Below are 22593 nucleotides of genomic sequence, written 5' to 3' on the forward strand. Positions count from 1 at the left end.
CCGGAGCTTTCTTTTGATCATTCTTGTAAACTTGTTTTATGATGTTTTATTTATGTTTAAGCAAAAATTCTTACATATTGCCTCTTTTCGTTCTAGCAGATCAGTGTATGATCAGCTTATAAGATAGGTGTTCTTGTTGATGTATGAAATTGTCCAGCAAAATTCAAATCCACAGTGACAAGAAAGACTCTTATTTGAAATTATTATTTAAAATAATTTGTAGATCTTTCACCAATGCCTATCGCAGAAGTCAAAGAGCAAACACAGACATCCCCGCAGAATCCAACTGTTTTCAGTCAATCTATATTCATGCCAAAAGGTTATTAAGGTTAAGGGTCGAGAGCTAAACTTGGCAGCATTGACAGTGCTTGATCAGCAAGTGTAACAGCCGAACTAAAGTTGAAACCCGTGCTGTGATTGTTACGTAAGTCAAAACGTTTTCCCAGTATCACCTCCTTAAAAAGATGCTTCTTCTGGAGGGATATAAAACCGGCTGAAATTAACAAACCATTGAATAAACTCTACAAGACGATTGCAAAAGGAGGGTAGAAAAAGTTTTTATACTTAATATCTGCATAAAATCAGGAATAAAAGGCACAAAAACACAAGAACAGGTGCAAAAGGCTGAATGAGGTTCTACACTGATGACGTTTCACCCTTACGTGACACGTCACTGGCCTGCGTCGGTGTAAGATGTAAACACTCCTCCAGCAGCAGCTTCCTCAGTCAGAGTCTGAGCAGCTAGCTAACATGATCCGCCAGCGATTAATCCTCCTCCTGCCAAAGGTTTCCAGACGTCGCTGCATACGTTATTGCTGTTATTAATCCCTATCAGATGATGTTTAAAAATCTTTTTTGGGGATTTACAAGACCGCGTCAAGTTTCTGTCATAAAGTTAATCTTAGCGGTGGAGCTAGTTTCAGCTAGCTAGCTGACGAACTCTCAGACGTGTAGAGACTCTTTCTTTTGCAAAGACGCGACATTATTTAGGGATTTCTTTTTTTTTTTTTTTTTTTAGAATAACAACTCTACGTGCTTTTTCGAAATGGTGCTTTCGCTGGTGAGCATTTGCGCCAGGGAGGTGGTGAGTGACCACAGCGCGTCACCCTGCTGGCTCAGGTGGGTGCCCAGAGAGCTGTACAGACCGCTGCTGGAGGCCGCCTTCTCCGGCTGCAGACCGCTGGCTGTGGGCGAGCTGGTGCAGAGGTGGCCTGAACGCACGCTGCGTGTCGGCGGAAGGAGGAAACAAGGACAAACTGCGCCAAATCGACTCTGCATCCAGGCTCTGTTGCTTGCAGTTGTCAGGGGACTGTCGGACCAAAGGTAAGAAGTAGTTTAATACTCTTACTTGTGTTTGGATCATGATCTGTAATCATGTTTTAAAGCGGTCTTCCTTCTCATTGCTGTCTTCTAGATATGCCCTGCAAGTGCTGGACCTCTGTGGGCTGCAGGGAGATGAAGGAGGGATGGGGGACCCCATGGGAGGCTGGTCTCTCACTGTGGCTCTCTGCACCATGGCTGTCCAGGCCAAAGCTGGAGCTCAGCGGGCACAGAGGAGAGAGGGAGAGCGGGAGAGGAAGAGGTTCTCCGCTCTGGAGAGAGAGAAGGATGTGAAAAGAGAGAGGGGACAGTGGAAGAGGGGAAAGGAACTCAATGGGGATGGGATGGGCACAGATAATAAGGACCTGAGTTGGAAATCATGTGGGGTTCTGAGTGAAGAGGAGGTGATTAAAGGAGTGAGGAGGAGGATGGAGATGGAGAGGAAAAGAGAGAGTGCAGTGGCAGGTTCAGGAGGCAGCAGGAAGGAGACAGAAAGTGTAAACAGTGATGTGTTGGTTCATGTGAGAGCAGATCTGTTTGTGAATGCCCGCTCCTGGGAGCGTGTTCGTGTGGCTCTGAATACATCCGGGCCCCTCAAGCTTCAGTGCAGATATCTGCGCGTGGAGGAGATTTCAGTGTCTAGTATCAGGACCCTGCTGGACCTCCTGCCTCGCCAGGGGCTTCTGGGCATCGATGTCCGTTACAGCAACCTCGGGGTGGCTGGTTTGGCTGAGCTGCTGCCTCTGCTCTCCACCTTCCCAGCTCTGAGCTCTCTTCGCCTGCATTACTGTAACTTGGACTTTCGCAGAGATCACCCTGGACAGGAGGAGGCCCTGAGGGACTTGTCTCTGGGTCTGACAACGCTACAAGAGCTGCGACGGCTCAGCCTCACTGCTCTGCGCCTGCCTGGACAGCTCCGTGTGCTGCTCAGGTATGAACCCATCCCCCACATACATGATGGCTCAACATCACATTTTTCTGCTGATTATGAAAAATATCCTCTAAAATACCGTCCTTCATATAGTGTAAAAATTTAATTAAAATTATTTTTTTTCTGATGTTTTAATAAATATAAAAATAACAATTAATTTTGGTTGAGCAAAAAAATCAATCTGCAACTTTTTTGATGTTCGATTAGCTGTTAAAGACATTGTTGGGGAAAAAAAATCACAATCATTTGCTGGTGACATTCTTTAAAGTAAAGGATGTAGTTTAGTTTTTTAAAATTTGTTAAGTTTTTTTGATTGTTAACAACTAATACATCATCAGCAGTTTCACCCATGAAGAAAATGAAAATTACAGCCCTAAACTCTCACTTAAAGATCCCTTGTGTAGGATTTGGATATGAGGGCTTCAGTTCCCTGTAGCAGTGTGTCATTGCAGGGAGAAAATGTGTCCTTTGCCATAAAATACAGGCTGATGACAAACAAACAGCAGGTCCAACTTTAACATGAGTTATGACGTGATGTCTGTTTCACAGAACATGGTCTGTTGATGCCTTTATTCATAGTGCAGAAGCTCAGAAAAATCGAGGTCTCCGGAAATAAAAAATACTGACGAGTAAAGGCCTTCACAGTTTTATTAAGGATTATGAGAGTAGAGACAAACGATGTTAAACCTCTCTAATGAATATTTAAATGATCCGTCCTTCCTTCTCTTGTCACAGCTCACTGCCTCAGCCTCTAGAGATACTGGAGCTGCCATATTTGAGCCTGAGCCCGGCCGATCTCGCCTATCTGTCCTGCAGCCATCATGCCTCCACGCTGCAGCAGCTGGATCTAAGCGAGAACCATGTGGATCAAACAACCCTCCCCTCCATCCGCCGCCTCCTCTCCCAGGCTTCCAGCAGCCTGCAGCACCTCTCTCTGAGCGGCTGCGGCCTCACCGATGGCCTGCTGGGACTCTTGCTGCCCTCGTTGGGGGGCTGCTGGGCACTCAAGAGCTTGGCTTTGGCCCTGAACCCTCTCTCCATGGCTGGCCTCATGGACCTGGTGAGGATGGCTGTGAGAATGCCCTCCCTCCGTCACTTACTGTACCCAAACCCGCTGGAGGACTACCAGCCGGGCCTTCCTGACCTGCCCTCCAGCGCTCAGCTGTTAGACTGGCCGCTAGATGAAGCCACAGACATCAACACAACCAGCAGCCAGCTCAAGAGGGTGCTGATGGACGGCGGACGCTCTGACGTCTTTCTGACATGCGACCTGCTGAATTATGATAAAGACTTGGTGGACTAGAACAGAGGTGCTTTTTAGTTTGCTCACCGACACGCCAGAGCAATGTGGACACACCTGACAATCAAATTGTCATCATTATCGCCACCTGTCTCATATAAAGGATTCATTATTCAGTAATGTTTCTTTCTTTTAGTTGTCCGCAATCACATTAATCTGCAACTACTTTGATAATCAGTTTATCAGTTTGAGTAATAAGGGAAAAAATTCTCTGATTCCAGCTACTTAATTTTGAATGTTGTCTGGTTTCTTTTCTCCTCTATGACAGTATTCTGAACATCTTTGTGTTGTGAACAAAACATTTGAGGAAGTCATCCAGTTTGACATTAGTCATCATTTGCTGACATTGATCTAATAGTTTAACAGTGAAAATTTAGTCAAATTAGTCAAAAATTTAAATAATCTTTAGTTGCAGCTCCAAACAGCCATTCTTCAATACAATGGTGCTATACTACTTTATTAAGTTCACCCGTTTGCTGTATAGATTCAGTTGTTGCACATGCGTCAGTGCTGGTTTTTGTACCAAAATGATTCTTTATAAGCGATGAATGTCCCTCTGATTGAAGATCACAGGATCACATGTCTCGTGCCTTTTACAAATGTCACCAGTACCGTCTTTACACAAGACAGACATTCAGATACAGCATGTTGTGTATATTCTACAATTCAACAACCAAAAACTAACTGCAAGTATGACTGTGGTTTCTTTTTATAATGTGTGTTTGCTAAGTTTGCATAGTTTTCCTGAAATAACAAGTGAATACGTTACATTTTTTTAAATATGCAAACCAATGAGCCGCGTGTTGTTCTTCTGCTTTATTTACCAAGTCATGTACATCGTGCTGTTCTGCTTTCCATATTTGCTACACTGTATTTCTTGGATATCTGTTTTAAAATGTTCAGGTTTACTAAGTTCTTATTTTTATTATTAACTCAGTTTCTATATTGAATCATAAACAATCAGCATTATCAGGAAAAGACTGTACCAAATCAGCCTTGTACCACATGAATGCATTTACATACTGTCACACAATAAATCAGTCCTAAAGCAACGTTTCAACGGTAATTTCACTGTCAAAACTATGAACTATGTTTGTTACATGACTCATCAGGTGTTTAAGGCAAACTTGGCTTACTTGGTCCATTGTAAATTCTGATTGTTGCAGGTTTTCTACAAGTGAATATCACAGCCTATTTTGTCTGCTCTCTCTGGTCATGTAACACCAATTTAAAAAATACTCTCTACTCCATACAAATCCCTGCTTTATGAAAACACCAACCCAAGACTAACCCTCTTATTTGCTTTAACCATCTACTGTTGAGGTGACATGAGGAGTTACAGACTTAACAAAAAGGCATCATCTGTAGTAGTCTACGTATGACTGGTGTAGAAAGAAGTAGCGGCGGGTTGAGACCCTCACCCAGTCCTCGTCTGAGTAGACGCGGAAGGGGAAAAGAGTGACCCGAGAGAAAGGCAAAGAGATGAAATTGGGAAAGTGTGTGAGGGAGGGGCGATTTCTCAGGGGAGGCAAAGTTGAACCTGCATGACAAAAATACATCAGATGTTATAAACCAGTAGATTTCTACAAATCATAAGTCTCAGTGAATGCAAATCTTACCTGGTGGCCTGGACACCCTGGCCATGGTGTAAGTCTCTCCTAGACGAAGGATTGGTTGAGAACTACTACAAAAATAGACGGTGGGATTAGATTAAAACTGTAGTAGACTCTTTTGCAGAAAAATCTACTGTGCGTACATGATGTTTACATACCAGTCGTATGGGGGCAAAACCACAGTGTTTTTGCGGTCAGCAGGTACAACACATTGGGCCTTTCTGTACTCGTCTTTTCGGACGGAGCAGAAATAGTTCAGCACATCCGCCATGCCGAAGCTTGGTGGTTTCCACTTTTCTGTGCTCCTGAGGTACCGATACCTGTCATATTCCTGGTGGCGTGGAAAGGGAGGGAGGGAGAGCAGTTAATCACTTAGAGTGGCAAGCCAAAACCAGACGCGACAACATGCCAGTGACCAGCACTGTGACAAGCTCTCATGTCCTCTCATGTTAAGGTCACAGTAAAGGACATCAGAAGCGGCGAGGAGCTGATTCACAGAAGGAGAGCCTCTCAGTTTTCAAACACCTGTTCTGTCCTTTTGTCACACTCAAAAATACTCTAATGGATGGTGATGGTGATAATGATTGCGAAAGATGTTCCATTTTTTTTCCAGAAGTTCACAAAAGTTAAAACTGGTAGAGAGATTAAGATTTAAATGTCTTTGTTACTTTGTATTTGGAGATCCATAACTCCAGCCAACGATCTGCTCTGTCATGGAGGCTCTTCCAGATGTCAGAAGGGCCCTGCAGCCCCGAGTCCCAGCTCTCCAGCTCGGGCCACAACCACTGCTCAGCTTCATTTACCCCTAATGTAGTCAGCATGTGCAGCACTGTTTCACTATTGACGGAACAACAAGATAATACAAACTTTCATTACGTTTAAATGTCTTTCACATGCAGTTTCTATTTCTTTATTGGTCACTCTGGGGCAGTGAAAAGTTTTTTATGGTGAACATGGTAGCAAAGAGCTGATTATTCACACATGCAGCAGACATGAAGCAACATTATCACTCATTTTTTGTTTAGTTGATGGATATCAACCAATATTCACTCTCCTTTAGTTCTGTTTCTGGCCTCTACTAACGCCTGAGGGAGTTATCTGGCTCTGTAGCTGCTAAATCTTCCACTCTTTTCACCACCGAGTCTCTAATTGTGTCTGTCTGCTGTTTTGGGCTCAGCGGGTGGTAGGTTTTACAGCTTTTTCACTTAAAACAGCTGCCTGCTGAGGCCAAAAAAATTCAGCTACAGGAGCGAATTGAAACAGTGAATTAGGACATCTAAAAAACGAGCTATGGCTCTGCAAAATAATTGATACCACTTTAAATTCACACAATATTATTCTAAAATTTTGATTTTTCAACACTGATGGACTCACCAGAGATCCAGTTTTTTAAAAGTCAGGAGAGCGAGCAGCTTTTTCCCAAGTTCACAGCTGGCAGGTTTAAGATGCATCAACAGATTTAACATCTCAACGAGCACGGTCTGCTCCACAGGTGACTGAAACACACAGGGGAAATAACAATTTGACACACCTACCACTTAAAATGCACAGTGGCAATCTTGCTGCTGCACATACAGTACCATGTGAGGTCCCACAAACTTAGTTAGCAAGTCAATGAGGCCTTGGAAAAGTTTGTCTGTGTTCTGTAAGAGTCCCTGGCTGTGCAGCGCCTGCAGTGCATCGAGGAGATCCATCTTAGATGCAGCGCTGCAGGTGTCGAGACAGCCCAGCAGCTGCAAGGAGAAGTCCTCTGGAGACAGGGAGCTCGGGATGCACTGCACACACAGAGACAGAGGAGCTCAGCTTCTACTTTTCATATAATTTCCTGATTAAACCTCAGATGTATACAACATTTCTGTATGTATGATGTAGGCTACCTTTGTGTCAGGATACAGGTCTTTAAACCAGGCTGCTTCTGCAAACTGTTTGAGGAACGACAGCATCTCAGGGCTGGGTTCCCGCTGTGGAAGCGGTGTCGGGGTTCTCTTAAAGCGAGGGGGTGGAGTTGGAGGAGGAGTTGGAGTTCTGGGTTTGGGTTGTTCCACTGGAGAAATTATCTCTGGAGGCTACAAGGGCAATAGCAAATATGCATATACAGCAAATGCACAAAAAATGGAGAGCTGCTGTTTCAAGTTAAGACAAAAATGCTCTTACCTCTTCATCCTGCTCCACGATGATGGGTTTTTTGGGTATGACAACAGGCCTTGGCTTGATTTTCATCAAGGTCTTTGGTTTAGAGATTCTTGCTGGAGGTTTTTCCTCCTGCACGTAATGAAAAAGACAACTTTGCTTCAAGACATGCATACATATCATTGTACATTTTTGTGACAAAAGTCCAAAATTACTTTGAATGAGGTTTTGCTCATCATGCTATCAGGTTTTACCATCTTTTTCTCCACAATCACAGGAATGTTTAATTCCGGTTCTGGGACGACTTCCTCTTTTAACGCAGGGAGGTTACGGGGCTTGACATCACATGGCTCAGGATAAATTGGAAGTTTACTTGGGTCAAACGCCTCATCGAAATCAATCTGAAAACACAGCATCATGCTATTAGTGATAATAATTCGCTCTGCAGAACAAAAATGTTCAAAACACTGACACAAAATGGCTTATTTCTAATAGCTGAGGCGAAATCATTTCCACATTTGTTCGAATAAGTTTGCTAGATTGATTTGTGTTTCATCTTCATATACTGAAATTAGTGTCATATAAAACCTTTAAAGGATAAGTTCACCCAATAATAAACATTCAGTCATTGTCTGTAGACCTCCTTGATGATGGAAAGTGGGGTTAAAGTTCAAAGTCTACAAAACATCTGTGGAGCTTCACCACCCTCAGCAAATGGTTGAGTTTGTGCACCCACTTCAGTGGGTCTGTGAGCTAATGGTTTCAGCTTGGCAGCTACAGTGGTGATTTTCGCCTTTTAAATGGTGTAATTAACGTCTTCTAAAATCAATGATGAATCTCTGGACCTCGAGAGACTTGGATTAAGTATAACGACTTGAATGGACACATTTTTATGTCATTTTTTATGTTATGTTGTTTTTTAATATTCTAAAAGAAGTCCTCATCTACTTCAGTTATTTCGGAGAATGCTGCAATGCAGTTTTACTGTGAAGCTCCAGAAATGTTTTGAGCTTTAAGCCGATGCACAAAGGAGCCACCTTCAGACTGTCACAGTGTATTAAATGAAAGTTGGTCATGAAGTACTGATAGCCGGTGAAGTGAAGGGAAGAAAAAAAAGGCACCTCAATCCTGGGCGGAAGCCTATATATCATCTTCATGTAGCGATCAAAAGCCTCTTTCTTGGTATCCTTCGTACTGGGAGGCTTCCCTTTCTTGCATTTCACTGAAACTTCGAGGAGTGCAGCTAGGTCTTTGTTCAAGGTCACTAAGCCCTCATTCTCCTGGAACAAGATAGACGGAAAAGATTTTTCACCAAGGTGCAGACACTTTTCATGGTGCCAGTTACATGTCTTAAAACCTATTAATCCACATACCTTCTGTCTCCGCATGTCATCCTCTTCCTCATCTTTGTCTGGACTTGCATTCCTGTTTGCACCAATATTTCTCATAGCTTATTTGGTCACTGTTTTAAGTTATCATTTGTGTATAATGTTAATACATCTTACTTTATTATCTTTTCTGTATTCTCAATGATAGGAAAGTCAGGGACAGGCTCAGCAGAGTAAGTATAAAGAAGCTGGAAACAGAACAAGATTACACAAACACTTTGATTATGTTTTGCAGCTTTGGTTAAAAATGTCTTTAACAATTCTTTACATGTCCATCAGTAGAGTAGAGCTGAGTAGTTACCATTTGTTGGTAGCTGTGTGGCAGGAACTCTGCGCAATTCATTCTGTACAGACCTCCTCTGATGCCAAGAAACAGCTCCCCTCCAAACCCGCCGTGAGTCAGACACTCAGGCACCGCATTCAGCTTTAGGGTTCTGGCGGAGTCACAGACACATTAAAATAAATAAACTTTTAATACTTAAATACGGTATGACTTTTGTATTTAAATGAGCTCCTACGCAAGAAGTTGACTCTCCTCATTCCACACACACACTGTCCCATCTAGGCTGCTGGAGACGAAAATCTCCAGATCAGGACACGCACACAATCCTGCAAGATAAGAGGCCAGTCACTCACACACATACAAACCATAAACAAACAATGGACTCATCTTGATTTGTTATTTTTTATGACCTGTGAAAGGGTCTAAATGCCCGTCCTTGGTTGGATGACTGCTGTGGTTGTCTGTGTTAAAGTGCATCAGGTTGTAGGTGCCACTGTTGCGCTCTTGAAACGCCAGGGCCAGCTGGGGACCCAGCGCTGCCAGGTAGGCTAGAGGCTGGTCACAGTGAAAGCTCAGCTGCTGGCTGAGACACTCCTGGACATAAGGGCTAACCCTCCACACCACCACGTTCATGTCCTCACCTGAGGAAATTGGGGGAAAGCTGTTATGTAACACTGACAAGAATTCAAAGGCGATAAAGTTAGTAAAAGTTAGAAAATACCTGCGGAGAGCAGGTAGCCATTTTCAGGGTACACCTGTACTGCGGTGACTCTCTGGCCATGGTGTGCTGCAGTACGGTATAAGACCTTCCCATCATGCATCTTCACAACACTTACACAGCCTCCACTTTGGCCGAGAATGATTAAAAACCTGCCCTCAAGCACAAAAGTACAATCAGATTTGCTGAAATAAAAACATTTGTACACATACTATATTTCCTGAAAGTAGAAGAATTGCTCACTTATTCTTGGCATCATCTAGCGCCGCTTTTTTCCTGTGAATGCATCCTCCTGTCTCCTGCAAACTCCTCCACTCCTCTAAAGCTGCCTGTGTTTCAGCCAGACAACTGTATAATACCAAGCAGCATGCCTGGCCAGGGATGGGCATTTTCTGGGCATCATGCTTAGTCACATTGTCCCTCTGACGCCAGGGCCCCTGGCCTCTCCCCTCCCACTCTTGCATCAAAGTGATTGGATTAGTGAGCGTGTTGGCTTGGAGCACCGTACCTGTCTCAGTCAGAGCCAGCAGAATCTCTTTTTGCAGGCAGTAGTCAGCACACAAAATCCTCTGCTTTGCCTTGAAATAGGTCAACACTGTTCCTGTTTCTGCAGCCACAAGTGTGATATTGCTTTCCCCGCTGAGGCAGAGAACTCGTTTAGGGTAAGGAGCAGGGAAGGGGGAAACTAGGATTTGTCTCAGTGGGGCTCCTTCATCCCCTTTGAGTTCACAGTGGAGGGTGTACAAGGCTCTGATGGTCCAGAAGTCAACTCCCTGGTTAGAGAAGGAGAAGAAAGTGTCTCCCTTTCTGTTGCTTCCGATGCACAATGGAGGGTGTGTCTTCTCTGTGTGGATGCACTCGACCACATCACCTTTTTCGATGTTCCAGCAACGAAACGTACAATCCACAGAGGCTGAGAACAGCATGCTTAATGGAGGGCAGTAGAACAGTGAGTTCACCACACCTAGACACAAAGAGACAGAACTTGGGCTAAGACTGCAAAAATAATTGAAGTATCCTCAGAATCACAATATGGTTATGTGCAACAGCATTACTGCAGAAAATGCCATTTCTGATCCAGGTGAAATGTGAACCAAAAAAAACATTATAATGAAGCACTGTAATGCTGCAGAGATGCTTTTGCCTACAAATCTTGCTTGAGAACCTGTGACATATCTATGCGTGGTACAGACCTGAACAAATGTTGCATCATGCTCATGATCTTAGTTAGTCACTTTGAGTTTTTTCCGTAAAAAATAAGAATCGTGAGGCCAATATTATCATTCACACTCACTGTTAATCATATCCAAATTGTCATATCTGTCAAAAATAATGGCTACCTTTTTTTTTCTTTATTAAATCCTAATTGAGAGTTCAACTTGACTTTCATTATTGATTAAACTGAATTTTATTCAGAGGATTATTTGATTGGTAATGTAGTGTGTAGATACGTCACAAAATTAAGTACAACCATAAAGAAGGACAAAAAGAGTGCAGAAAACATTTGGACTTTACCGCGATGTCCAACAAAAGCCACCCGTAATTCCCAATCTGGACCCCATATTCTGATGGACAGATCTTCAGTTGCAATGATCAGACAGTCCTGTTGAGAGCAGAACACCATCGCGGTGACATCTCTGTAAAACAAAGCTTGTTAATGTTTATGAGAAGAAAACAAACAAAAAACTGTTGCAATCACATGACATGCTTCCATACACACCCTGAGCATAGATCTCTCTTGTGCTCCAAAACCTTCCCAGCATTGAGGTCTACCACTGTCACAACCTGCCTGCACACGACGAAGGCTCTGTGGGGCCTATCAGATCGCGGAGGAGCCAATGCCATGTGAGTAAATGTACTGTGCTGCAGCCCCTCCTGTATCTTCACTTTACACCTCATGAGCAACACCGACCACACACAAACGTTCCCCACACCTGCAGTCACCAACTCTGTTGGATGTTCTGCAACCTGACACACACGGATGTCCAGGACATCGTGAGCAGCATCCAGAAGGTGTAACTCACTGTCCAGAAGTGTAAGGACAGGCCCTGGGCCCCAACCTACAAGCCAGCCAGTGATCTGTGTGTCAGTCAGGCCCATAAAGGGGAGGTGCGGTATGGAAGTCAGCTTCTGGCCATCAGCGTTGTAAAGGCAAGCTGTGTTGTCTGAATGGAGGCTAATGAACGCTGCGGCAGCATCAGAATACATCATGAAATGCACAGGGCTGTCACAGGAAAGGTGACGCAGGTGATGGAGGCCATGAGTGAATACATGCTGTTTTCTCTTTACCTAGAGCCAGACACAGAGAAAACACAGAAGGTGTTCAGATCCTCTGAAATTGATCAAGGCAACTAAGCATCATGTCGTCACGGTCTACCTTGTTTGTAGCTGGCTTCACATCCTGCTTAAACAAAGTCTGCCTTCCAAGTGTACACCCATTTGAAGTCCCATTCCCAGACAGCAGTGTCAGGGAGGGGAGGACAACTGTTGTTGTTCCGGTCACGTCACCTGGAGCCACCATCTTCACCGCTCTCTACACTGGACTCATTCACCTTTTTGCAACAAAATCATCTTCTTTGCAGATGGCTGTGTGACATTTACTTGTGCAGGGCACTCTAAAAAAAAAAAACAAGAAAAAAAGAGAAATGCAACTTGATAATGATTATAATAGCACTTCTTAAAACAAAGTTGGAAATGCTGTTACAAGACATCCACACTGAGCAAAGGAGAAAATTAAACCAATATGAAATAATCAATAATTAAATGAAATCATTTTCTTGTCTGCTTTAAAAAGAGCAGTTAACACAATGTAATAGGTTACAATGACATAATCCTGGTAACTGTGCAACCATCTATAATTAATAAAAGTAATTCAGTGCAATGTCTCTCAACTCAAGTCATCATTATACAACTGAACAAGGAACAAACACAACTCACCTTTAAGCTGCTCTTTGAGCTAAAGACTAGCTTAGCTAACATCCCTTCTGGAAGATTTATAAGATTTGATATCAGCCCAAAAGGTGGCTAAACTAAGTCAAACTTTCCTTTTTACCTTCTTCCACACAGTCTTTATGTAGCCCGGATACTGCAGTATGTTTTTAACCCATATAAGGGTATTTAGCTAAAACAATTAACAAAGCTATCGTAAGTTAGCTCAAAGTTTGTTCTCTCAGCGCCCGACGTCAAAGAGCTCAGGCTGTGTTGCTAGGCAACGGGTTGCTCGGCTACATTCATGGCTGCAGGTCGCACAGTTGATATCACGGCTACAAAATGCTTTTATCACTAAATATTCCAACGTTTCTCGTCTTTTCTGAACAGCATAATACACTCACCTTATAGTTAATTAGGTCAAACATCGAGGAAACTTAAGTCATGCCTTCAATTGGCCTGTTTTTTCTGGAAATTTGGGATGTTTATATTCTTTACTGGACACTAGACTACTTGCTTTGTCAAATTTAATGAAATGAGAATGATACATCCAAATGATCAACATATTTTGGAGCTTTTCTTTTCTGTGTGTCAAGTTAGATTTTTCTATACTGTGACATCTGCGTTTCTAAAATCTTGGGCATGGCCCTGGATAAGCATGTTGTAACTAAACTGGGGTAAGGCAGGTGCACTTAACATAACATAACATAACATAACATAACATAACATAACATACAACCCATATAGCTACAGATATACTCAGTTTATTGTATAAAAATTAAACCTGTTAATACCTTACAAATATTATATATACGAACAGTATAAGTATCAAACAGTATAAATATTTACATCGACAGACATTTACATTATGTTTCTTATAATTTATTCATGGAGAATATTAAACAGATTGGGGCTCTATGGAGGATCTTTGGTATTTAGCCACAATCTTCTTCACCTAATATAATATCTCTCTAGACATGTGTGATCAACTTAAGAGAATAAACACACTTAATCGAAGTATGACGCACTTCACAACGGGACTCTGAATTGAACATATTCATAAATTGATCTTCATGCTATACCGGAGTTAAAAAAAATACAGCAAATCTGATCCAAACACAAACATCAGTCTATCTGTGGCCACACACGATGCATTGTTTCAGAAGGCCTCAGTCACCATTCTCTCCAACTTCTCCTCTTCTTCAGGAACAGGAGCGGTGAAACTTCTTGTGAAATAGTGCATTTCTATTGTTCCCGACTCATGAGCCAGTGCTATTCCTGAATATGTGTTTTGCTGTCCTGAGTCTCCAAACACCGCCATGGCTGTCAGCCTGAGAAGAGAGCAGAGCATGTCCACCGCATATCAATACAACAGAACAAAAATACCTCTAAATCATCCATCATGTCTGGGCTGGTGTTACCTGTCAGAATGTATCCTTTCGGTGACAACAGGCTCGGTGTCGTTTTTCAGCAGGTCCCATATGTGGAGGTTAGAGGCTCCATCGAGCACACAGAAGACTGCTGGTCTGGTTTGGGCCCACTGTAGTGAGACCACTGGTTCACCATCTGTACTGTTCTTCCACTCTGCAACAGGCTGCTCCTGGCTGACTGTGTGCAGCCTGATGCTGCCGTCCCCACAGCCCACCTGGAATCAAGACGCAACGAAGATTTCAAAGCATTATGTATAGTAAATGATCATTTCAGCTTGTCTTTCATATTTATGGCAGTTTAATATGTTTTTGTTTATATGATGCTGTGTTGAATTTCGTCCTGTCTGCTCTATTAGGCATGTGTACTGTGTTGGTATTTGCTGAAATTGCTGAAAGGGATCATTCGTAGAATTTGGCCAGAATTCGTAAGTTGCTCCCAAAACATTGGGACCACTGCTCCTCTTTGCTGGATGTCCTTTGCTGTAACTAACTACTGCAGGTTAAATAGCTCATCGGCCTGTTATAGCGGCAGAAATGTTCAATTAGGGTTAGGTTACCAAAAAACTGCACTCTCACCAAGAACATGTGTTGAACGAAGGGAGAAAAGTGGATGGCGCTGATATCGACAGGTCGGATTCCAGCCTCCTGAAACCTGTAAAACTTCGGTGGAGCTTTCAAACCATGACTCGTTCCATGATTGACCAGACCCTAGACAGAAATGATGTTAATACGCTGTCACTAAATAACCAAAAAAAAAAACAACCGTTATTGAGATCGTGCTCACCATATTGGTGCCGATAAAGAAATGATTGGAGTCTGTCGGAAGGAACTTTAAATGAAGGGACTGCGACGGCCCTGTTTTCGCTGCATCTCGTGGTGAGACCCTGAGAGCCGGGAGACGGGGGGGAAAAAAGCCAAACCAGAGGTGAAAGGTCACAACATTCCCAGCCTGAAACAAACTGTGCAACAGCGGAACACGACACTGCATCACATTCACACTGCACATATATGACCACGGATATGTTCCCATCAAACGTTGAGGTGACACAAACAACACCCCACGGTACATAACAAACAAGATCAAATGACCACGGCTGAGCAGCTGTGTTCCGCTGGGCAAAGACATTGTGGGGTATTTTGAGCTGGCAGTGACGGATGATCATCACCAGCTATTTATCAATCTCACCTCTCAGCGGTGAGGAGGGAGGAGCTGTGGAGTAACTTTACTTTGCCCCCGGGCCTGAGACCTGCGAGAGAGAGGGAGAGAACAAGAGGGAGGCTGATACTGGGCCTGCATGTGTGAGAAAGCCGAGCACGTTCGTGCACTAAAACGTGACTGCCGTACCGAGATCTGTTGGGGAGCCCGCCTCGTTGGCCTTTGGGAGTTCCACCACCACCTAAAGGACACGAAGAGGAAGACATGGAAGTCCATCATGGCATAGCTTCATTGTTTGTGTGGGGAAAGAAGTCACCCTGTCTACAGGTTTTCGACACAGGGCAAATATCTCAATATAAATGGACAGATGACAATTGAGAGTGCCTTCTTAGTTAACGGATTTTGTTAATATTATCATTACTTCTTGCCTTAATTACACTTATATCATGCGGAAAGTTTTGAAACTACAGTTCCAGTAATTTGGGGGCGGGGGGGGGGGGGGGGGGGGGGGGGGGTAAACAAAAAGTATAATGGTGACATGGAGTCAGTGAGTTAGCTGTGGTGCCGATATTTGGTCAAAATATGGCGTTAATAGTATGCCGAATTACTTATTGGTAGCTCTTCTTTACAATATATCCATGCATGTACTGACATCAATCAATGGATGTCTTTGATGATGAAGAAAAATTTTAAACTTTAATAATTCTCAAGCAAGTTCTGGAGGTACAGGTAAGCATCTTATTTCCATGACCTTTTATCAGATTTACATACATTAATTTGCAACGTGACAACTGAAAACAAGAGATCACATGGACGTGTAAGTCAAGCTGAATCTGAAACATGTGCATCATGTCTGTGTGTTTATATTTGACTGAATTTAAACTCTCAGAAGGATGATTGTGATTTATGCCTCAAATGGCAGCAATCTAGCGTTTTGATGCTTTTGAAAGTACCTCAACTGCCTCCATGAGTTGTGTGCTGCAGTTACTTCTGCTGCACTTGCTGACCCTGTTGATGAGCAGGGCCTAGTCATCGGGCCAAACTGCAGTAACTCACCTCCTGTTGTTCTGCTAACACAGGCATGCACCTGTCACTTTCACCTCACCTCTATCCATCTCGTCCTCCTTGACCCCGCCCCCCCTTCCAGGTGAGGGATGCCTCACATCTAGAAAAACCTCTGCTGTGGATAAAAATACGCTCTGTTTATGCGCTACAATGTTGCCCGACCTACCCAGAAATTCAAAACCCCGCTTTCGTCCAGAGAAGCCAGCTGGAATGACAATCCCGACGACTCTGGATTATGAAACAGAATAACAGTTTAATATGAAACTAACTGTCAAAAAACACATCTCACGTTTATAAAATGATACACACGATCCTCATCAATGGGTTCGGCACTCCTACGCCATTCCATACCTTCCTCAGATGCCAAAAGGGGGACTTCTGACTGCAGCCCCCCGGCTACAGCGGAGGGCACAACTTCTACGGACGTCACACATGAGAAATGGCCTGAGCCAGCCATCACTGCATCTGTGGTGACAAGGTGACAAAAGAGAGGACTTCAGCACGCACCGAATCAGCGCCACCGTTACGCAAGAGACCAGCCTCTGAACTTTAAGTGACTGAAAGGGCAGCGGCTGCACTCAATCACCGTACAGTATATATACACAGTGCACATGGATGTTTGCCATTTAGTGCTTGCTGACATGTATTTCCTTGAGATTGCAGCGCACAGAGTAAAAGACACGAATGCAAAGGCAGCCAAGTGAAAGATTTAAGGGCTTTGAACTCTCAAAATAAAAGGCGGGTGAAGAGGGCTCTGTAAACACATGCCGTGTTTAAGGTTGTGGGAATTAGCGTGACCTGTAAGGCTTGAAAAGAATCTACAATTATTGATTTCAGTGCACGCAAAAGAAAAAAGCCATGAAGGGAATTAAAAATGTAATCCGCCAAGGGCTTACATTTGCTCCTCTATCCTGCCATTGGCCTAGACAATACTTCATTAACATTTACTTTTTTGGGGGCAAAATATTCAGCGCTACCGTTCCAGACCTCTGTCCATTTGTGAATACATACTGCATTAATCGATCAATCCATCCATCCATCCATTTTCTGCAGTGTATCCAGGCCCAGATTTTGCATAAAAGTGCAACATTTAGGAATTGGTAACCTCTAATTCACAGCCCAAACAAGTAAGGGGCAGCACATCACCGGAGTAACTGCCAACTGCTGCTAGTTGTGATTGCCATTAGCTAGTTGGCCTACTTAGCCGTGCAGCTAACGGCCCCATTGGCTGACTCGAGTGTTGGAGTCTGATATTGTTCATGCCTTAGCCGGTTTTACTGCGAAACAGGTATGAAATCACATTCCCTGCAGTATTAAAAAAGGTTGAAAAAAGTCTGAAAGAAAGTTTACTGTACATCTGTGCTGTTATCCTCTCATCCAGCCACGACCATATATTGACAAAAACATTTTTAACTGTCATCTATAACATACCAGTAGAGAAGGTGGGCTGTCGGAGAGTCCACTCATCCTCTCCTATCTTCAAGCGGTAATGGTTACCGACGTGCTCCCTCAGGTCCCACAGCACCACAGAGCCGACCGAGGTGCCCGCAAACACCAATATGGACTTTCCAGGGCTGAAGCAACAACACTGGACCTGCAGCAGCGAGTGTTAAAAAAGGTTTACCTGTGCATGTCGCGTGTTATCAGGATATTTGGAGAATTACACGGCAATTAGGTAGGCTTTAAAGTCCCTGAAATGTTCTCAAAATCAAGTAAAAGTTAGATAATTATCACAGCTACCTTTGCTCTAAGTGAGGAGGAAACGTAAAAATGTCACCTCTGATTCGTAGACGAGGACTTTTTGAGGTCTAGACGGCTCCCAGATGTTCCAGATGCAGATGATGGTGCAGCTATCAAGACGCACAGCGCTGGGCTTGGTCGTAGGCCCGTGGACTGACATCATGGTGTGCCTCTGGACCTGCGAAAAGTGCACCAGGCTGACACTGCGACCTGCGATTGATCAGAAACGTTGCAGACCGTTGGAAGAGCTACCATGCATGAGCTGGATTTGACGGCATATTTTGAACATTTCCACTGGTCCACAACAAACGTATTAAAAAGTGTGCGTACCATAAAGAAAAGGCAACTTGGTGTTGAGCTGTAAACTTCCATCGCTGAAAGACAGCGCGTCTGTTTGAGACCTCAGCTTCCTCAGGGATTTACTCTCAGCTCGATCCTCTTCCAGCAGGACCACCATGACCTTGATTGAGACACAAAAGACAGCCGACATGGGTTTCGGCCACAAAAACCTTCACACGGTAGGAAGTCTGTGCATGAGTAAAAAGTTAACCTGTGAGGCTGGGCGCAGAAACGCTGTCAGATGCTTGGAATCAAAGTTTGCTTCGTTCGCGGTTTTGTCTCCGGCTTCCTGAGAGAGGTTCGGGTCTGCCAAAACAAAGACAGTTATTGAAGTCCGCATGCAAACACTGGCTTCATCTGAGAAATATCCTGGCTTTGTCTCACCTCCACAGGCTCCTTTGTGCTCCGGAGGATGCTGTGTCCACTTCTCGCACATTTCTATCTCCTCTGTCTGGATGTCTCGGTCTGCGTTATCCTCGTTACACTGGACGTAAGCCTGACAAGGACGACATTTTCACAAGTTATTGAAAACGTGGACTATACTTTTCTCCCCTCTTTTACAATTTTGTCAAAGGTGTAGGTGTAAACAACAAGAGACAACATGACTTAACACTGACCTGCTTTGTGTTTGCGGCTCCAAAGTTTCTAATATACATTTCATATTCATTAACCGGTGGCAGATCCAAAATGGAGTGCGTCATCGAGAAATCCAGATCGATTAAGCGGAGAAGCTCTGTGCTGCGTTTCCTGTAGTCAGCAAAAATACACGTTGAAGGAAAATTGAAGAATACATAAAAAAATCTTAAAAAGTGAGTCACCATGAGCGTCCAATCGAATCAAAACTGTACATTTATGATGAATATTATTGAAGTAGACTTACTTTTGTTTTGTGGCAACTTTCTTGCTCACTTCACGCTGTTTTGCGGCCATGAAGTCGATAAACTTTCCGCGCTGGGAGGCTCTACTCTGGTTCTTTTCAGACCCTATTAACAGAGCAGAAAAAATGCATTCTATCTAGAATTCTGCATAAACATGAAATAACACCAAGTGCTTTAGCTAGAAGAGTTTGGGAAGATAGAACATAATAAATACCTGTGCCTCGGGACCATTTAGGTCCGTCCTCCTCCTCCTCTCTGCTCCCAGATTGTCTGGACTGAGCTGTTCCGACTCTCTCGTTCTCTTCGTTCATCGCTCTCTGGATAGCCTCGATCTCTTTTCTCCTTTGCGCTGTAAGTTCCTCAACCTCCTCACCCGCCTGTAAACGCTGTTCCTCCTTCTCGTCCTCACCTTCACCGGCGCTCTCATCCATCTCCTCAAAATCCTCCTCGTAATCCTTTAAAAGGAGAAATCCCATCGCTCATTACTGCAACACTCCTGACACACAATGGCCGTGAGCACAGACTTTGCATCTGATGACAATAAAAATGGGTGCACTCGTGAAAGCCGTTAATACTCACCAGTTTCTTAAGAGTGTAAATCGATTACAGCATGCAAAGGTGACACAAAAAATGAGTGAATGAATGTTGAAAAAAATAAATAAATAATGAGACAAACATGTTGAGAGAACAGCAAAATTGTGATTGGGTTCCACAGAATATGTATTATTACCTCGAAGTCGTCCTCGTATTCTGGGTCAGCCAAATCCTCATCATTGACAACCTGCAGCCATGGTGTACAGTTAGTGGGTGAACTATTCAATATCTTAAATAGTTAAAGGCACAATGTGTAAGAATTGTCCGCCTGTTGATGACAGACTCGAAACAATTAGGAATTAGCTAGTTAGCTCAGTTCGTAGACAGGACTGGGAGCACAGGCTACCAGGGGAGTGTTGGTGTTTACACTGTTAGCTCAGGAGCTTTGAACAGGCCAGCTGGTTAGCATGCTAACCTCAGTAGATATCTCTTCAACACAGTAGGCTTACTAATGCGACATTAAATCAAAAGTTATTCATCACATTTTATTGATGCTTTATTTAATGTTTGAATGTTTTCAATTAATAATTCTTTAAAAAACTTAAAATTAATTCTTACATATTGCACCTTTAAATAAGACTGCAGAAACTCTTTGTGGTGATTCAGCGCTACAGTGAAGAAAAACACTGCAGAACAGAAGTGAACGGCACGCAGGGCAGACAGCAGACGACTCACAAGACCAGTTCACCTGCAACCAGCTCAAGATTATCTATTTCCGTTTCAGCTCATTACTCCATGAGGTAAAGATATAGCACTATGGTTTGCTTTCATGCAAGCAAAGAAAATGCAGGTTAAGCCAGTAATCAGTTGGAATAAGAAACTGCCGGACCAAAAACAGATCACGCCCAAAAGTAATCGAGCATCTTACGGGCTCCTCTGTGTCTCCTACATCTTTTACACTAGTTGTCTGCTGCTCTGATACTGTTGCTGCATCCTGGATCACAAAAATGACACAAAATATCATACAATTCAATAAAGAACCATATATAGAATATTAAAATGAATCGAAATGCATCTTACGCGCATACAAACCTCAGTTTTAGTCTCCTTCTGACGACTTTTATCAGATGCTGAGTTCTTGGAGCTTGTTCTGTCTCTGTGATGATTTCTTTCCTGCTCCTCCTCCTCCTCCTCCTCTCTGCGCCTTCTCTCTTTGTGTTTGTCAGGTTCTCCTCGCTCTTTGTCACCACGGTGGCGCCTGACGTCTTCGCCCGTCCCCTTTAAGTCCCGGAGCGCCCTGGATTCGGAGTCGTGCTTCTGCTTTTCATCCTGAGGACCAGAGGATTTCGACATGGCTTCTTTAACACACAATGTTCATGTATTTAAAATGCAAACAGTGTTCCTGGAGGTGCATACGTGATATCCTCTCTCTGTGTGTCTCCTCTCTCTCTCGTCTTTATGTCTTCTATGTTCTTCTTTGTGCTCTGAAATGAGACAAACATTTGACCCCATATAGAAATAATAGTCCTATAAACATGGCAGTCTTGGCTTACACATTCTTGTGGTCTTACCTCTTTCCTCCATCAGTTCCAAATTCTTTCTGTCTCCATGTCTCTCTCGTCTTTCTTTGCCATTCCTCTTGTCTTCATTTTCGTCTTTGCGCCTGTCTCTCTCTCTATGTCGCTCTCTCTTCTCCCTTTCGTGCCTTTCTATCCGATCTCTTTCTCCTTCTCCGCTCACCTCATGTCTCCTCCTCTCCTTCTCAGTCCTGTGCTCTCTCTCCCGCTCTTCTCTCCTTCTTTCCCTGTCTCGCTCTTCCCTCCTTTTTTCCCTCTCCTCCTCGTGGCGTCTCTCTCCGTCTCTTTCCCTCTCTTTCTCCCTGTATCTGTGGCTTTCCTTATCCCTCTCTCTTTCGTGCTTTTCATCTTTATCTCGCCTTCTGTCTCTGTTCTCTTTGTAATCATCATCGTACCTCTTTCCGTCTACTACCCGGTCCCTTTCCCTTCTCTTCTCTCTATCCCTATCATCTCTTCTATCCCTTTCCTTATCACCTCTCCTGTCCCGTGAGCCCTCCTTTCGTCGATCTGCATGTCTGTCTCTCTCATCCTCATCTCTCCTCTCTCTAGTACTCTCCCTTTCCTTCTGCTTGTCTCTCTCTCGCCTGGAATCTTTCTCTTCTCTGCGGCGTCTCTCTGTGGACTCCCCACCACGGTGCTTTCTCTCATCACCACCTCCGTCCTCCTAAAGACAAGACAATACATTTACATGAATATTATTTAAATGCAGATTGGTCTGTTAATGGACATTCAGCTTGGATCGTCTCCTTCTGTAACGCTTTCTTACACTTTCGAAAACTTACCCTGATGTGTCTTCTCAGGTCAGCTGGTCTCCATGTGTCTTCCCTGGTTATTTTCTAAATGAATATATTCTTTGTGTTCACTGGATGATCAGTTCAAAGACATCATAAACATATTTTAATGAGATCAACTCAAAGTTATGCTAGTTAGCAGGACAACGTTTATCTCTCAGGATAACTTACGTTTGATAATATCCACGGCGATATCTAAGTTGCTAAAGAATACAGTTCCCAGCTAGTCCGACTAGGTTAAGTTAAAAGATAAAGATCTTACCTTGTCGCTGTGCATGTTCTCATTTGTGTTGTTATTTCTGAAGCTCCTCAATCGCCGAAAATCCGCTCATATTTTTGTAATGACGCCGCCATGATGGCTGAATCTCTAGTGCGCAAGCGCAGTTAGTTGAAACCAAGGAGATCGCGTCACTTCAGCCTGACAACAGGCTTCTTAATCACCAACAGAGCAATGCCTGGAATCAACAGCCAG

General features: G+C 43.6%; 3 protein-coding genes across 8 annotated transcripts; 1 reads left to right on the forward strand and 2 right to left on the reverse strand.

The window, feature by feature from the left end:
• The first annotated feature begins 672 nt into the window (after positions 1–672).
• On the forward strand, positions 673–4603 carry LOC115570393 (leucine-rich repeat-containing protein 14). The gene is made up of 3 exons (XM_030398944.1): positions 673–1323; positions 1415–2251; positions 2987–4603. The coding sequence occupies exons 1-3, from the start codon at positions 1046–1048 to the stop codon at positions 3552–3554; spliced, it is 1683 nt and encodes a 560-aa protein (XP_030254804.1). The 5' UTR covers positions 673–1045; the 3' UTR covers positions 3555–4603.
• Positions 4355–12874, reverse strand: wdr97 (WD repeat domain 97). 2 transcript variants are annotated; one of them, XM_030398942.1, is made up of 21 exons: positions 12621–12874; positions 12061–12298; positions 11404–11972; positions 11199–11320; positions 9927–10647; positions 9687–9835; positions 9376–9606; positions 9201–9291; positions 8984–9116; positions 8800–8870; positions 8668–8719; positions 8416–8574; positions 7549–7695; positions 7319–7426; positions 7042–7230; positions 6745–6939; positions 6539–6660; positions 5833–6001; positions 5323–5495; positions 5171–5235; positions 4355–5091 (listed from the first exon to the last, which is right to left on the reverse strand). In XM_030398942.1, exons 2-21 carry the CDS (start codon positions 12202–12204, stop codon positions 4910–4912), a joined length of 3792 nt encoding a protein of 1263 aa, XP_030254802.1. In that variant the 5' UTR covers positions 12205–12298; positions 12621–12874; the 3' UTR covers positions 4355–4909. The 2 variants fall into 2 exon arrangements, with proteins under 2 accessions (XP_030254802.1, XP_030254803.1); XM_030398943.1 differs by having other exon boundaries at positions 12736–12872.
• A 481-nt stretch (positions 12875–13355) lies between these two features.
• Positions 13356–22531, reverse strand: dync2i1 (dynein 2 intermediate chain 1). Of its 5 annotated transcripts, XM_030398609.1 has the most exons (24): positions 22384–22531; positions 22113–22166; positions 21325–21994; positions 21170–21237; positions 20846–21082; positions 20682–20747; positions 19950–20000; positions 19799–19804; positions 19434–19674; positions 19222–19324; positions 18959–19088; positions 18726–18837; positions 18553–18647; positions 18333–18462; positions 18040–18212; positions 17694–17856; positions 16614–16727; positions 16429–16490; positions 15387–15438; positions 15228–15288; positions 14826–14925; positions 14618–14749; positions 14033–14256; positions 13356–13942 (listed from the first exon to the last, which is right to left on the reverse strand). In XM_030398609.1, the coding sequence occupies exons 1-24, from the start codon at positions 22396–22398 to the stop codon at positions 13771–13773; spliced, it is 3231 nt and encodes a 1076-aa protein (XP_030254469.1). In that variant the 5' UTR covers positions 22399–22531; the 3' UTR covers positions 13356–13770. The 5 variants fall into 5 exon arrangements, with proteins under 5 accessions (XP_030254469.1, XP_030254472.1, XP_030254470.1 ...); XM_030398612.1 differs by lacking the exon at positions 20682–20747; XM_030398610.1 differs by lacking the exon at positions 19799–19804.
• Positions 22532–22593: the final 62 nt, after the last annotated feature.

This window comes from Sparus aurata, chromosome 19 (genome assembly GCF_900880675.1).
Source record: "Sparus aurata chromosome 19, fSpaAur1.1, whole genome shotgun sequence".
Taxonomy (NCBI): domain Eukaryota; kingdom Metazoa; phylum Chordata; class Actinopteri; order Spariformes; family Sparidae; genus Sparus; species Sparus aurata.